The sequence below is a fragment of the Panthera leo genome, chromosome C1, assembly GCF_018350215.1.
Source record: "Panthera leo isolate Ple1 chromosome C1, P.leo_Ple1_pat1.1, whole genome shotgun sequence".
Lineage (NCBI taxonomy): Eukaryota > Metazoa > Chordata > Mammalia > Carnivora > Felidae > Panthera > Panthera leo.
Window position 1 is genome coordinate 77,513,032 of NC_056686.1, and position 13,071 is coordinate 77,526,102.

The following is a 13,071-nucleotide window of genomic DNA, read 5'->3' on the forward strand; positions in this document are numbered from 1 at the left end:
TCCTTTATGTTATTAGCTGTTTTATGTATTTGGATACTCCCACGTTGGCTGCATAAATATTTACAGTTGTTCTATCTTGTTGGATTTTTCCCTGTATGATTATATAGTGTCCTTCTCTGTCTCTTGTTACAGTCTTTGTTTTAAAATCTGTTTTGTCTAATACAAGTATCGCTCCCCTGGCTCTCCTTTTACTTCCATTTGCATGAGAACTGCTTTTCTGTTTCTACACCTAATGCAAGGTTCAATCCCACAACCCTGGGGAACCCTCCTGAGCTGAAATCAAGAGTCAGACACTCAACTGATTTAGCCACCCAAGCACCCCTGCATGTATCTTTAGTACGAAATGAGTCTCTTGGAGATCGCATATAGATGGGTCTTGCTTTTTTGCATCCACTCCAAAACCCTATGTCTTTTGATTGAAGCATTTGGTCCTTTTATATTCAAAGTAATTATTGATAGGAATGGATTTATTGCTATTTTATTGCTTGTTTTATGTTTGCTTTGTAGTTCTTCCCTGTTCCTGTCTTCTCTTGCTCCCTTCTCTCAAGGTTTGCCAGCTTTCTTTAGTGACAGACTTTGGATTCTCTTCTATTTATTTTTTTGCTTATCTATTACTGGTTTTTGATTTTTGGTTACTATTAGGTTTATATATAACATCTTTTATATATAGCTGTCTATATTAAAATGATGGTCCTTTAAGTTTGGACCCATTCTTCACTCCTGTCCTCCCCACCTATGTTTCAGGTATGTGGTATTATACCTTGCATCCTTTTATTTTGTGACTCCCTTGACTGATTTTTATAGCTATACTTAATTTTACTACTTCTGTGTTTCCTACTTTTCTTATTCCTACTTAGGATGTTTCTTTCCACTCAGAGAATCCTCTTTTAATATTTCTTGTAGGGCTGGTTTTGTGGTGCTGAATTCCTTTAACTTTTGTTTGGGAAACTCTATCTCCTTATATTCTAAATGATAGCCTTGCAGGATAGAGTAATCTCTCTCTCTTTTAAGTATTTATTTATTTTGGGGGAGAGAGAGTGAAAGAAAGACAGCATGTGGGGAGGGGCCGAGAGAGGGAGACAGAATCACAAGCAGGCTCCGCACTGTCAGCGCAGAGCCCGACACAGGCCCTGACCTCATGAACCATGAGATCATCACCTCAACCAAAATCAAGAATCTGATGCTCAATGAGTCACCCCGACACCCCTAGATAGAGTATTCTTGATTGCAGATTGTTTTTTTCTTTCAGCACTTTGAATATATCATGTCTTCTCCCTTCTTGCTTACAAAGTTTCTGCTGAAGAATCAGCTGATAGCCTTGTGGGGTTTTCCCTTGTATGTAACTTTTTTTTTCTCCTGCTGCTTTTAAAACTATAGTTTGCCATTTTAATTTCTACATGTCTTGGAGTAGACCTCCTTGGATTGATTTTTGTTGGGAGCTTTCTGTGCCTCCTGGATCTGGATTTCTGGTTTCTTCCTCAGATTTTGGAAGTTTTCAGTTATTATTTCTTCAAATTTTCTGCCCCCCTTTTGTCCCTTCTTTTTCTGGGATCCCTATAATGTGAACGTTATTACCTTTGATGGTGTTGCTGACTTTCCTAAGTGTCGTTTCATTATTTATTTATTTATATTTTTGTCTCCTTTTCAGCTTGATTGTTTTCCATTACTCTTTCCTCCAGGTCACTAATCTCTTCTTGTGCTTCCTCTAGTCTACTATTTCTTCCACCTATTTTATTTTTAATTTCAGTTTCTGAGTTTCTCATCTCTGATTGGTTCTTTTTTATGTTTTCTATCTCTTTTTTAATGGTCTCACCGAAGTCTCTTCCACTCTTGTCTGAAGTCCAGTGAGTATAAACTATATGTATTTCTATTGGATTGCACTGATCTAGATCATGACACATCTCCCTTAAGAACAGCAGTCACAATCAGTTAATTATTAAGAAAGGAAAGACAAAGGCATGTCAGAGGGTTCCCAACAAATATGGCATTATCTTTCTTTGCCTCTTATTAATAATTTGTATATTTGGTTTATTTTCCCTATAGGACCAAAAATATCTTTATTTACAGTGACTAGTTTACTTATTTTTATATTCCTTGCAGATTCTCATACTCTTAATATACAGTTGACCCTTGGGGCACCTGGGTGGCTCAGTCGGTTAAGCATCCAACATCAGCTCAGGTCATGATCTTGCAGTTCGTGAGTTCGAGCTCTGTGTCAGGCTCTGTGCTAACAGCTCAGAGCCTGGAGTCTGCTTCTGATTCTGTCTGTCTCTCTCTCTCTGCCCCTCCCCCACTCACATTCCGTCTCTGTCTCTCAAAAATGAATAAATGTTAAAAAATATATTTTTTTAAATATACAGTTGACCCTTGAACAACAGAGGTTTTGAACTGTGTGGGTCCCCTTATAGTTTTTGATACAGTTTGATATGGTTTTGATACAGTTTGTACAGGTTTTTGATACAGTATAGTATTGTAAATATATTTTTATCTTCATTGTGATTTTCTCAATAACATTTTCTCTTCTAGCTTACTTTATGGTCAGAATATAGTATGTAATACATATAACATAGAAAATATGTGTTAACTGACTGCTTATGTCACTGGTTAAGGCCTCTAGTCAACAGTAGGCAATTAGTAGTTTTTTGGGGGAGTCAGAAGTTATACATGGACTTTTGACTATGCAGGCATCGGCACCCCTAATCCCCATGTTGTTCAAGGGTCAACTGTATATGTTTTACATTAAATTGAAATAATTGGTAAGTATGCTATTTTAATTTGGTCTTAGATGATTGAGTTTATCTGTTAATCATATTTTCATATTTTTTCTGACATCAGTTACTTTTAACTTAAGTTTAATAAAATTACAGGAAGTTCTTTAGAATCTTACTGTGATCTATTACTATATCAAAAATTATTGTTTTCCTTCCAAAATGTTGACATCTGTAGACACAGACTGAATCAACTATTTGTTTTAGGATATAAAGATCAAGAATGCAGACTCTTGGAAAAGTTTAGGCAAATCAGTCAAAACATCAGGTATACTAAAGTCCTCAGATGAGCTCTTCAACCAATTTAGAAAAGCAGCAATAGAAAAAGAAGTAAAAGCTCGAACACAGGAACTAATTCGGAAACATGTGGAACAAAATACAAAGGAACCAAAAGTATTGCAAGAAAATCAGAGGTCTGTAATTTACTGGATTATAACTTGGGAGATATGGACTTTTTTTTTCCATTTATCAGTTCCTTTTTATTTATTCAAGTATTCATTCATATCTGCATGCATTGACTATGTGTAGCAATCTCCATTCCCTATGATGGACATATAATTTTAAATATATTAAATTTCTTTTTTGTCAAGTGACCATGATTAAGCTATTTAGTAGAATACAGAGCAAATTATAACTGCAAAAATCAAATTTTTATTGATTTTTTTAATTAACAAGTAGTATCTACTTTGAAGAGGATAGAACTTATCAAGTGATTAAACTATCAAAGATACTAATGTAACTAAATTAGAAAGACGTTGTTTTCCAGAAATGTCTTAATGTTTCCATTCTATGTGTAAGAACGTAATACAGTTCTATATAACCTTGGTCACAGTTTCTATGTAAACTTCTCTTTGTTAATATAGATTGTCTTTGTAAAATTTGACATCAAAAGTTAAGCTTAAAAATGGCATTATAACAAAAACCGACATCACAACATGACAAGGGGAATCTAAAACATTGCTTTATATTTATACTTTAATGACATATCTTTGTAATGTAATAAAAACTTTTAAGGAACTTTTGAAACCCACTTTGAGCTATACTGTTTCTTTAAGGGACCTTGGCTGCATTCAACAATCTTTTTCAAATAAAATGCAAAACCAGTGCCTTGGAAAAGAGCAGAAAGAACATCAGCAGTCTTTGGAAACTCAAGATAAATACAAACTCTTGCTTCTCAAAGACCGTAATTTAGCAAGGGAGAAAGAACAAGAGCGGAGGAGGAGAGAAGCAGTAAGTAAATTTTAGTTCATTACATCTAAGGAAAGATTTAACAGAGTACTGTCTTTTACATGTTCAAAGATATATTCAGGGTGATTTTCCGTGACAGTGGAGTTACATCTTTAGTGAGGATCAAGTTTTAAATTCAGAGCCTAAAATAAAAATTTTATACTCAAAGATCTAGAATATAATCATAGAGTATTGTCTTAGAGCTACTAGACTATGTGGTTCAAATACTAGTTCTCCCATTTTCTAGACTTTTGGGCTTGGCAATTTATTCAACCTCTCTGTACCTCAGTCTACTTGTCGGTAATAAATAATACCTATTCTAAAGATGGAATGAATTTACATGTAGTAAACACATAGGAAAGTGCCTGGCACATAAAGTGGTTCATTACTTACAGTTATTACTCTTGAAAAAATCAATAAACTATCTATAAATTGTGGCCTAGAGTTATGCCATCTGCATAACTGCCCCAGGTCAGTGTTTCTTAGTTCAACACTAGAGGAAGAAGTTGACTTCTATTATATGTCAACTATATCTTAATAAGATTGGAAAGAAAAAAAACCTGACTTGCTTAGGAGTCTTAATATACAGAAAATGATGTTTTAAAAACTAGGATTTCTTCTTTCATCCATGGATTATTTTTTCATTTTTATTTTGTTTTGTTTTTTATTTTGAGAGGGGGCAGAGAGAGAGGGGAAGAGAGAAAGAATCCCAAGCAGGCACCATACTGCTGGCTCAGCACAGAGCCTGATGTGGGGCTCAGTCTGCAAACCATGAGATCATGACCTGTGTTGAAATCAAGAGTCGGATGCTTAACCCACAGAGCCACCCAGGTGCCCCTCAGCCATGGATTATTTATTTAGAAGTATATTAGTTTCCAAATATTTGGGAATTATCTGGCTAGTAATTTGTTATTAATTTCTAATTAAATTCCAGTGTAATCAGAGAATATATAATGTATTGGATTCATTGAGACTTTTTTTTTTTTTTAATTTTTATTTTGAGAGAGGGAGCATGAGTGGGGGAGGGGCAGAGGGAGATAGTAAAAATCCCAAGCAGGCTCCGCTCTCAGCTCAGTGCAGAGTCCAACTTAGGGCTCAATCTCATAACCGATGCTTAACTGACTGCACCACTCAGGCGCCCCCATTGAGACTTTTTTAATGGTCCACATTATGGTCTACCTTGGTAAATATTCTGTGTGCACATGAGCAGAATGTATGTTCTGGTGCTGTTGGGTAGCCAAGTTGGTTGAGCATGTTGTTCAAGACTCCTGTATTCTTGCTGATTTTCTGCCTGCTCATTTTACCAAATGTCCAGAGGGGGCATTGGCATCTATGATCGTATGATTTGCAGATTTGTCTTTTTATCTTTGTAATTCTATTTTATTTCACGTATTTTGAAGCTGCATTGTTAGGGACCTAACATTTAGGATTTTTATGGCCTCTTGATTAATTGACCCCCTTTTCATTACAAAATGATGTACTTGATTCCTGATATCATTTACTATGAAATATAACCACTTCAACTTTTGTATTACTAGTGTTGGCATGATTTAAAAAATGTTTTCATCCTTTTATTTTTAACCTACCTGTGTTTTTATATTTAAAGTGAGTTTCATGTAGGCAACATGTATTGAGATCTTTTTTTTTTTAATCCAATCTCTGCCTTTTATAGGAGTGTGTAGATCAACTGCGTTCAATATGATTATTGATATGGTTAAGTTTGAGTGCAACATCTTGTTCTTTTCTGTTTGTCCATTCTTTTTATCTCCTTTTTTTCCTGAATTATTTTAATCAAGCATTTTTATGATCCCATTTTATTTCCTTCATTGACTTATCACTAACACTTTGTTATTTAATGGTTGCTTTAGGATTTTAGTACATACATTAACTTAGCACAGTGTTCCTGTGAGTTATGCTATACCACTTCACATTTGATAGAATAGCTTTACAACAGTGTACTTCCATTTCTACCTTCCCTGCTTTTATGCTAATATTTAAGCCATAAAATAATCTTTTTAAAAGTTTTAAATAAGTTAAAATTTTATGTTTACCTGTGTAGTTACCATTTCCAGTGCTCTTCGTTCATTTAGCTCCAGATTTCCAAATGATACAATTTTCCTTCTTCCTAAAGGACTTTTAACATTTCTTGTAGCATAGGTCAGTTAGTAATGAATTCTTTCAGCTTCTGTGTATCTGAAAATATCTTTATTTGGCCTTTTTATATCAGTAATAGACTTTATATTTTAGAGCATTTTAGATTCACAGCAAAGTTGAGCCTAAAATACAATGAGTTTCCACATACTCCTCCCCTCCTCCCATCAACACAAAACTTTCCACACCATCAGCACCCCACAGTCCATGAACCAACATTGACACATCACTGTCAACCTTGGTTTATCAAGCAAAATCCATAGTTTACTTCAACATTCACTCTTAGTGTTGTACTTCTTATGGGTTTGACAAATGTATGATGACATAGATCAACAATTACAGTACCATCAGAGTAATTTCCCTTTCTGGGGTGCCTGGGTGGCTTAGTCAGTTAAGCATCTGACTTTTGATCTCAGCTCAGGTCTTGATCTCAGGGTTGTGAGCTCGAGCCCTGCATTGGGCTCCACGCTGGGGGTGTAGCCTACTAAAAAAATAAGAGTAATTTCCCTTTCTTAAAAGTCACCTGGGGGTGCTTGGGTAGCTCAGTCGGTGGAGTGTCTGACTTTGGCACAGATCATGATCTCACAGTTCGTGAGTTCAAACCCCACATAGGGCTTGCTGCTGTCAGCATGGAGCCTACACTGGATCCTCTGTCCCCTTCTCTCTCTGCCCCTACCCTACTTGTGCTCTCTCAAAAATAAATAAAACATTTTTTTAAGTCTGTTTTTCTTAAAAAAAAAAATTGCTTGTGTGTGTTCTACTCATGCCTTCCAACCACTGATCTATCTCCATAGTTTTGCCTTTTCCAGAATGTCATATAGTTGGAATCATATAATATGTAGCTGCTTCAGATTGGTTTCTTTCATTTTAGTAATATGAATTTAAGGTTCCTCTATGTCTTTTTGTAGCTTAATAGCTTTTTTTTTTTTTTTTTGGCTGACTAAATACTTCCATTATATGGATGTACCACAGTTTATCCATTCATCTATTGACAGACATATTGGTTGTTTCCAGCTTACAGCATTTACAGTAAACCACTATAAATATTTGTGTGGTTTTTGTGTGGATGTGTTTTAAACTGGCCTTTATTTTTTAAAATATGTTTTTGCTGGATATAGAATTCTAGATGGTTAGTGTTCTTTTCCCATTATTTATTTTTGAGAGAGAGAGAGAGAGATAGAGCATGAGTGGGGGAGGGCCAGAGAGAGATGGAGACTAGAAACTGAAGCAGGCTTCAGGCTCTGAGCTGTCAGATACTTAACCAACTGAGCATGCAGCTCTTGATCTTGAGGTTGTGAGTTCAACCCTAAGTTACGTGTAGAGATTGCTTAAAAAATAAAACCTTTTTTTAAAAAAAGTGGTCTGGGTAAAGATTTTAAGAATTTATTTTGGGGGCGTCTGGGTGGCTCTGTTGGTTAAGCATCCAACTCTTGATTTTGGCTCAGGTCATGATCTCATAGTTGTGAGGTCGAGCCCCACAATTCTCTCTCCCTCCACCCCTCTCCTGCTCACATGCACTCTCTCTCTCAAAAAAAATTCTTTTGTTTCTATGGCATATTTAAAGAAATATTTATAGTTTATGAGTCACATATATTATCCTTTTGGTAGCTAAATCATAATTCTAAATCTTCTCCCACATAGCCAATAAGAATACTGATTCTCATCAAGGAAGTTAACCAATTGATTGCAAATTGGCACATTTATCCATCACTCTGGGCTGTTACTATTTACTGATAAAAAAAATTTTCTTTTAATTTCATAGTTGGTATCATTTCAGATGCCAAAGACTAGTACCACATGGGCATTTATAGAAGGCTTCAAATATAGGAAACATTTATTTCCTTTGTCTTAATTTGCTTTTTGTTTACTTTGTTATTTTTAATGGCTTTTTAGCATTTAATGAAAAACAGTGTGCTAAATGTTACATATGCAATCTGATTCGATCTTCATAAATACCTACATTTGACAATATATAAAATAAACTTGGTTACAAAATTTGTCCTAGGTTACATAGTAAGTGGCACAATCAAGGAAAGCCTGTAACTTTAATGTTAATAGTTTTCTCTAATAGTTAAGATATTGGTTTATTCAGAAAATAATTTTACGTGTCTTAGCACACTATGTTGATTACAGAGGTAGATGAAACAATATAATCTCAGTTCACATTCTTATTAATATTTTGCCTACATTGAGACTTTACTCTCTTAGTTGAAGAGAGAAGTTAAACTTGTTCTCAGTGTTCTTGTAAGTTTTAAAACCTTTACTTATCACATGAGCAATATATTTTTTTTAATGTTTATTTATTTTTGAGAGAGAGACAGAGGGCAAGCAGGACAGGGGCAAAGAGAGAGGTAGACACAGAATCTGAAGCAGGCTCCAGGCTCTGAGCTGTCAGCACAGAGCCCGATGCGGGGCTTGAACTTACAGAGACCACAAGAACATGACCTGAGCTGAAGTCAGATGCTCAACCGACTGAGCCACCCAGGTGCCCCAGATATGGGCAATATTTTAATTTTTTTTTTTTTTTAACGTTTATTTATTTTTGAGACAGAGAGAGACAGAGCATGAACAGGGGAGGAGCAGAGAGAGAGGGAGACACAGAATCTGAAACAGGCTCCAGGCTCTGAGCTGTCAGCACAGAGCCCGACGCGGGGCTCGAACTCACGGACTGTGAGATCATGACCTGAGCCAAAGTCAGACGCTTAACCGACCGAGCCACCCAGGCGCCCCAGATATGGGCAATATTTTAACAAAAATCAGATAGTATTTGAACAGAAATAGAAAACTGCATAAACTCATTATGTTAAATAGTGTTCATTTTGTATAATTTGTTTCAAATGTTGTGTAATCATTTTTATATAGTTATAATGAAGGCATACATTTTTTAAAAGTAACATTGAATTGTTTCCTTCTTTCTACAGATGGCTGGTACCATTGATATGACTCTTCAAAGCGATATTATGACAATGTTTGAAAACAACTTTGATTAAAACTTTTTAAATTAACCGTCAGCTTAAAATGAATGATTTAAAAGATTAAAATGCATATGGTAAAATGATTGCTTTCAAACACCAGGATACCAATCTTATATTGTATTTTTGACTGCTCTAAAATGATTAAACAATTTTCACTATATTTTTTAATAGCTATATGTTCATTTTCTAAATGGTGTAATTTACAGGAAATTTTATAATTTTGAATCCCTAAAAATTGAATAAATTCCCAGATTTTATTTATTTTATAAATAATAGTCTGCTATGTATTATAGGCCTGTATAAGCAATGAAAATCCAAAAGAGATAGCCCCTTGTTTAAAAATGAAAAAAATATATAAAGGTATATAAAAACCAGTTCCTGTTGAGTTTTTAACTTTTATAACAAGTATCTATCTGCCTTCAAAAACATTTAGAACCTCTAACAAATAATACTTGGTTTCTTTGAGCATCAGGTTACGTAAAATTCTCTGCTGATTCTGTATGCAAAGTTGATAATGAAATCTAGCTTAAAGAAAATGTTACCTATGGTTTGGTTGATGTTAAATTTGAGCAAAATAATAGTAAATATGATGTAAGTTTCTATAGGAGCTTATACATTTCTTAATGTGAATATGTGATAGCAATGAATGTTTACATTTTTACTTAACTATATAGTATTTATTTTAAATCTGTAAATTATTTTTGTTTCATCATCCTCAAGTTGCAATTATGTATCAATCATGTGTATCTGCTTCATATATTTTAACATTTTGCACTCTTAAAGTGTAAAATGATTCAGGCAGTATTAAGATACCATCTAAAGTAAAAATTCAAAGTTTGTGTGTATTATTGAGAGAAAGAGGGAAAGTTTTCTTGACTTCACTTGTTTTATAATCAATATAATTTTTTGAAATACTTTACAGCCATTTTTAAAATTACGATCAACTAGTAGCTAAAATGGTGGTGACACCTTCAGGAAACAGCTAGAATTAAAGTGGTAATCATATCCACTCAACTATAGCTATTTTTTAACCAAGAAATTAGTATGTATATATATATACTGAATAGTATGCATTGTTATTTTCCTAAAAGATCATCTGTAGATTAGATATATCTGTGTGTGTGTATTTTTTTTTAAGGAAGATATATCAGATATATGTAGTGATTAGCAGAGAAAATATCGGCTTACTGACTAACTGATCCTTCCTATATTAGGCATTATTTTTTAGTAAAAGACTGTTTCGCTTTTTTTTAACTTCTTGTATGGAGTTTATTTCTGTTAATTTTACGCATGAAATACTGCATGTAACTTATTTGCCTTCAACTCAAGCCTAGTTTTGTGAGGACCCCATTTCTGTCCCCATCTCTTACTACTCTCCAACTTCTAAAACTGTTTCATATTGTTTTCTGGGATTCGGGATCAGTCCCGATATAATCAAGTTTTTGCTTGTTTTTTCCCTCTTCTTGAGTTGTCTGGAAATGTGGTCCCAGGACCAGCTGCATTAGCATCATCTGAGAATGTTTTAGAAATGCAAATTTTCAGACTTCAGAATTACTGAGTCAGAAACTCTGGGTGCAGGGTCCAATAATCCTTAGATGAACGGTGATAATAATACACATTAAAGTTGGAGAACCACTGCTCTGACTGAACCTGGGCTCTCCCTTGCAAGCTCTCATTTAGTCCGTTTCTTCACTAGTGTTTTTCTTACTTTTGGGGTGCCACTTGCAGACCATCTTCCCCCCCACACCCTCGCAGTTCCTCCTTTTTATCCTCTGCTTTAAGTTTGTCATGATCATCAGACTATACCACCCATAGTCATTTACCATCCCTGGTTCACTCCTTGTTTCCCAGAGATTTTAGTCTCTGTCTCAATATTTCTCTCTAATGGACACTTCTCAGTCCCTTGACCTCCCTGCTAATGATCAAAATAGCTAATTAACTTTAACCACTCCTTTGTCATTGCCAATAACTAAAATCTTTCCTTGATCTCAATTTCAAGCACGCTAGTTTCTTACTACTTCCTCATACCTTTTTCTAGCTTACTCCAGATAACCCTTGACTCCAACAATTGTTAGACCTCACCATGACCTTAAAATCCATTAATCCTATAGATTTTCACAGTACCTCTCCCCTTCATACCCTCACTGCTTTCCTTATGCAAGCTTCTGTTCCTTATAATTTACTTTCATGTTGTATTCACTTGGCAAAACTCAAATCCTTATTAAATCTGACTGCCCGCTCTGCACCCATGAAGCTGTTTGTGGTTACAGAAACACATGGAACCATAACCAGTCTCACTTCAAATTCATGAGCATAAACTCGTTAGCCATAATGCTGCCCAGAAATCTTACTACCAATGTAGAGATAGTAAGAAACACTTTCCTCTCCACCCCAACTATTGAGAGATCAAAGATTTTTCAGTCTTCTTTTGCTCATCCAAATATAGACATGTCAGGACGTTGAGGGGGTTGTTTTTACAAAAACATGATCATTTACACATGTTACTTGACAGTTGGGTTTTTCTTAATGCATCATGAGCATCTGTCTAGTTCTTTAAATGGACATAGACTAATTCATTCTTTTTTAAAAGTATGTATTTCATTCCATAGAACAGACATATCATGGGGCGCCTGGGTGGCTTGGTCGGTTAAGTGCCAGACTTCGGCTCAGGTCATGATCTCATGGTTCGTGGGTTCAAGTTCCACGTGGGGCTCTGTGTCGACAGCTCAGCCTGGAGCCTGCTTCAGATTCTGTGTCTCCCTCTCTCTCTACCCCTTCTCGGCTCGCTCTCTCTCTCTCAAAGGTAAATAAACGTTAAAATTTTTTCATTTTTTTTTTTAAAAGAAGAGACATATCATGATTTATATAATCCCCTACTGATTCAGTTGATTCCAGTCTTTTTCTACCATGAACAATGCTGAAGTAAATATACTGTTTATGTAGCCTTGCATAATTGTGCTTCTATTTCTAAAGAGTAGAGTTCTTAAAATGGGATTGCTGGGTTAGAAGTTACAATCAAAGGGAGTAGTTTTTATTTTAATAGGAGGTACCAGATAACTTTTCCAAAAAATGTTAGATCAGGTCACATTCCTAGGAGTTTGAAAGTACTATTTTCCCCATTATTCTCACCAGCATTGGATATTACTGCCTTCATATTCTTTGCTAATCTGAATGAAAAAATTATAATCGGCTTTTTAAATTTCTATTTCCCAGACTACAGGTGGAGTAGATTCTCTTGTATTTGTTAGCCATGTGACTTGCCTAGTAACCAATAATATCCTTTACTCATTCTCCTTTTGGGTTATCTTATCAATGTGTACAAGGCTGCTGCTTCTGCTTCTTCTTCTTCTTTTTTTTAAATGTTGGCCCTCTGGTTTAGAAACATTTTTTCACAATCTACTGCTTGTCTTTTGAGATTTATTGCCTTTTTTTCCATTAAAATTTAAAATTTTATATAGCCGTATGTCTGGATTTTCCTTTATAGTGTCTGGCTATTCTGCCTTGTTTTGGATTGTATCCCCCACGTCAAGATGATAAAATAGTCTTTATTTTGTACTTAAAATCCAGACAATTAAATTTTACACTAAGATTCCAGGTGGATTAAAGACATTTTTATATATAGTAAGAGATAGGGAACCAGATTTCTTTTTTTCTAAATGAACTATCAATTATGCTGCCACAGTTTACTTAGCGAACCTTTGAATGGCAATAGCTCTCACTCTAAGAAATTTATAATCACTTTATCCAATTGGTAAAAGTTGAGTGAAAATAAAAATTAGAATTTTGATTGGGATTAGATTATAATTAAGTTTAGACACCTACCAATTTTGTTTCTAGTATTACAAATATATCCTGCATGAGACCCATTTTTTAAGGCATTGCCAGTCTCAGAGGCAGGGGAAACTCTCTGAGGACCAACCCCCTCCCTGCCACACACACATTTAGTTGGG

The 13,071-nt window shown here is 35.0% G+C and overlaps 1 protein-coding gene across 4 annotated transcripts in view; it reads left to right on the forward strand.

Annotated features, from left to right (window-relative positions):
• The window catches only part of BRDT (bromodomain testis associated), a 79,528-nt gene extending 70,247 nt beyond the window's left edge, over positions 1 to 9,281 (forward strand). For all 4 annotated transcript variants that reach the window (XM_042952798.1, XM_042952799.1, XM_042952800.1 and 1 more), the window contains 3 exons: positions 2,976 to 3,181; positions 3,824 to 3,998; positions 9,068 to 9,281. In XM_042952798.1, the coding sequence (XP_042808732.1) occupies positions 2,976 to 3,181; positions 3,824 to 3,998; positions 9,068 to 9,136 (450 nt within the window). In that variant the 3' untranslated portion in view covers positions 9,137 to 9,281. The remainder of the gene's footprint in view (positions 1 to 2,975; positions 3,182 to 3,823; positions 3,999 to 9,067) is intronic.
• The last annotated feature ends 3,790 nt before the right edge of the window (positions 9,282 to 13,071 follow it).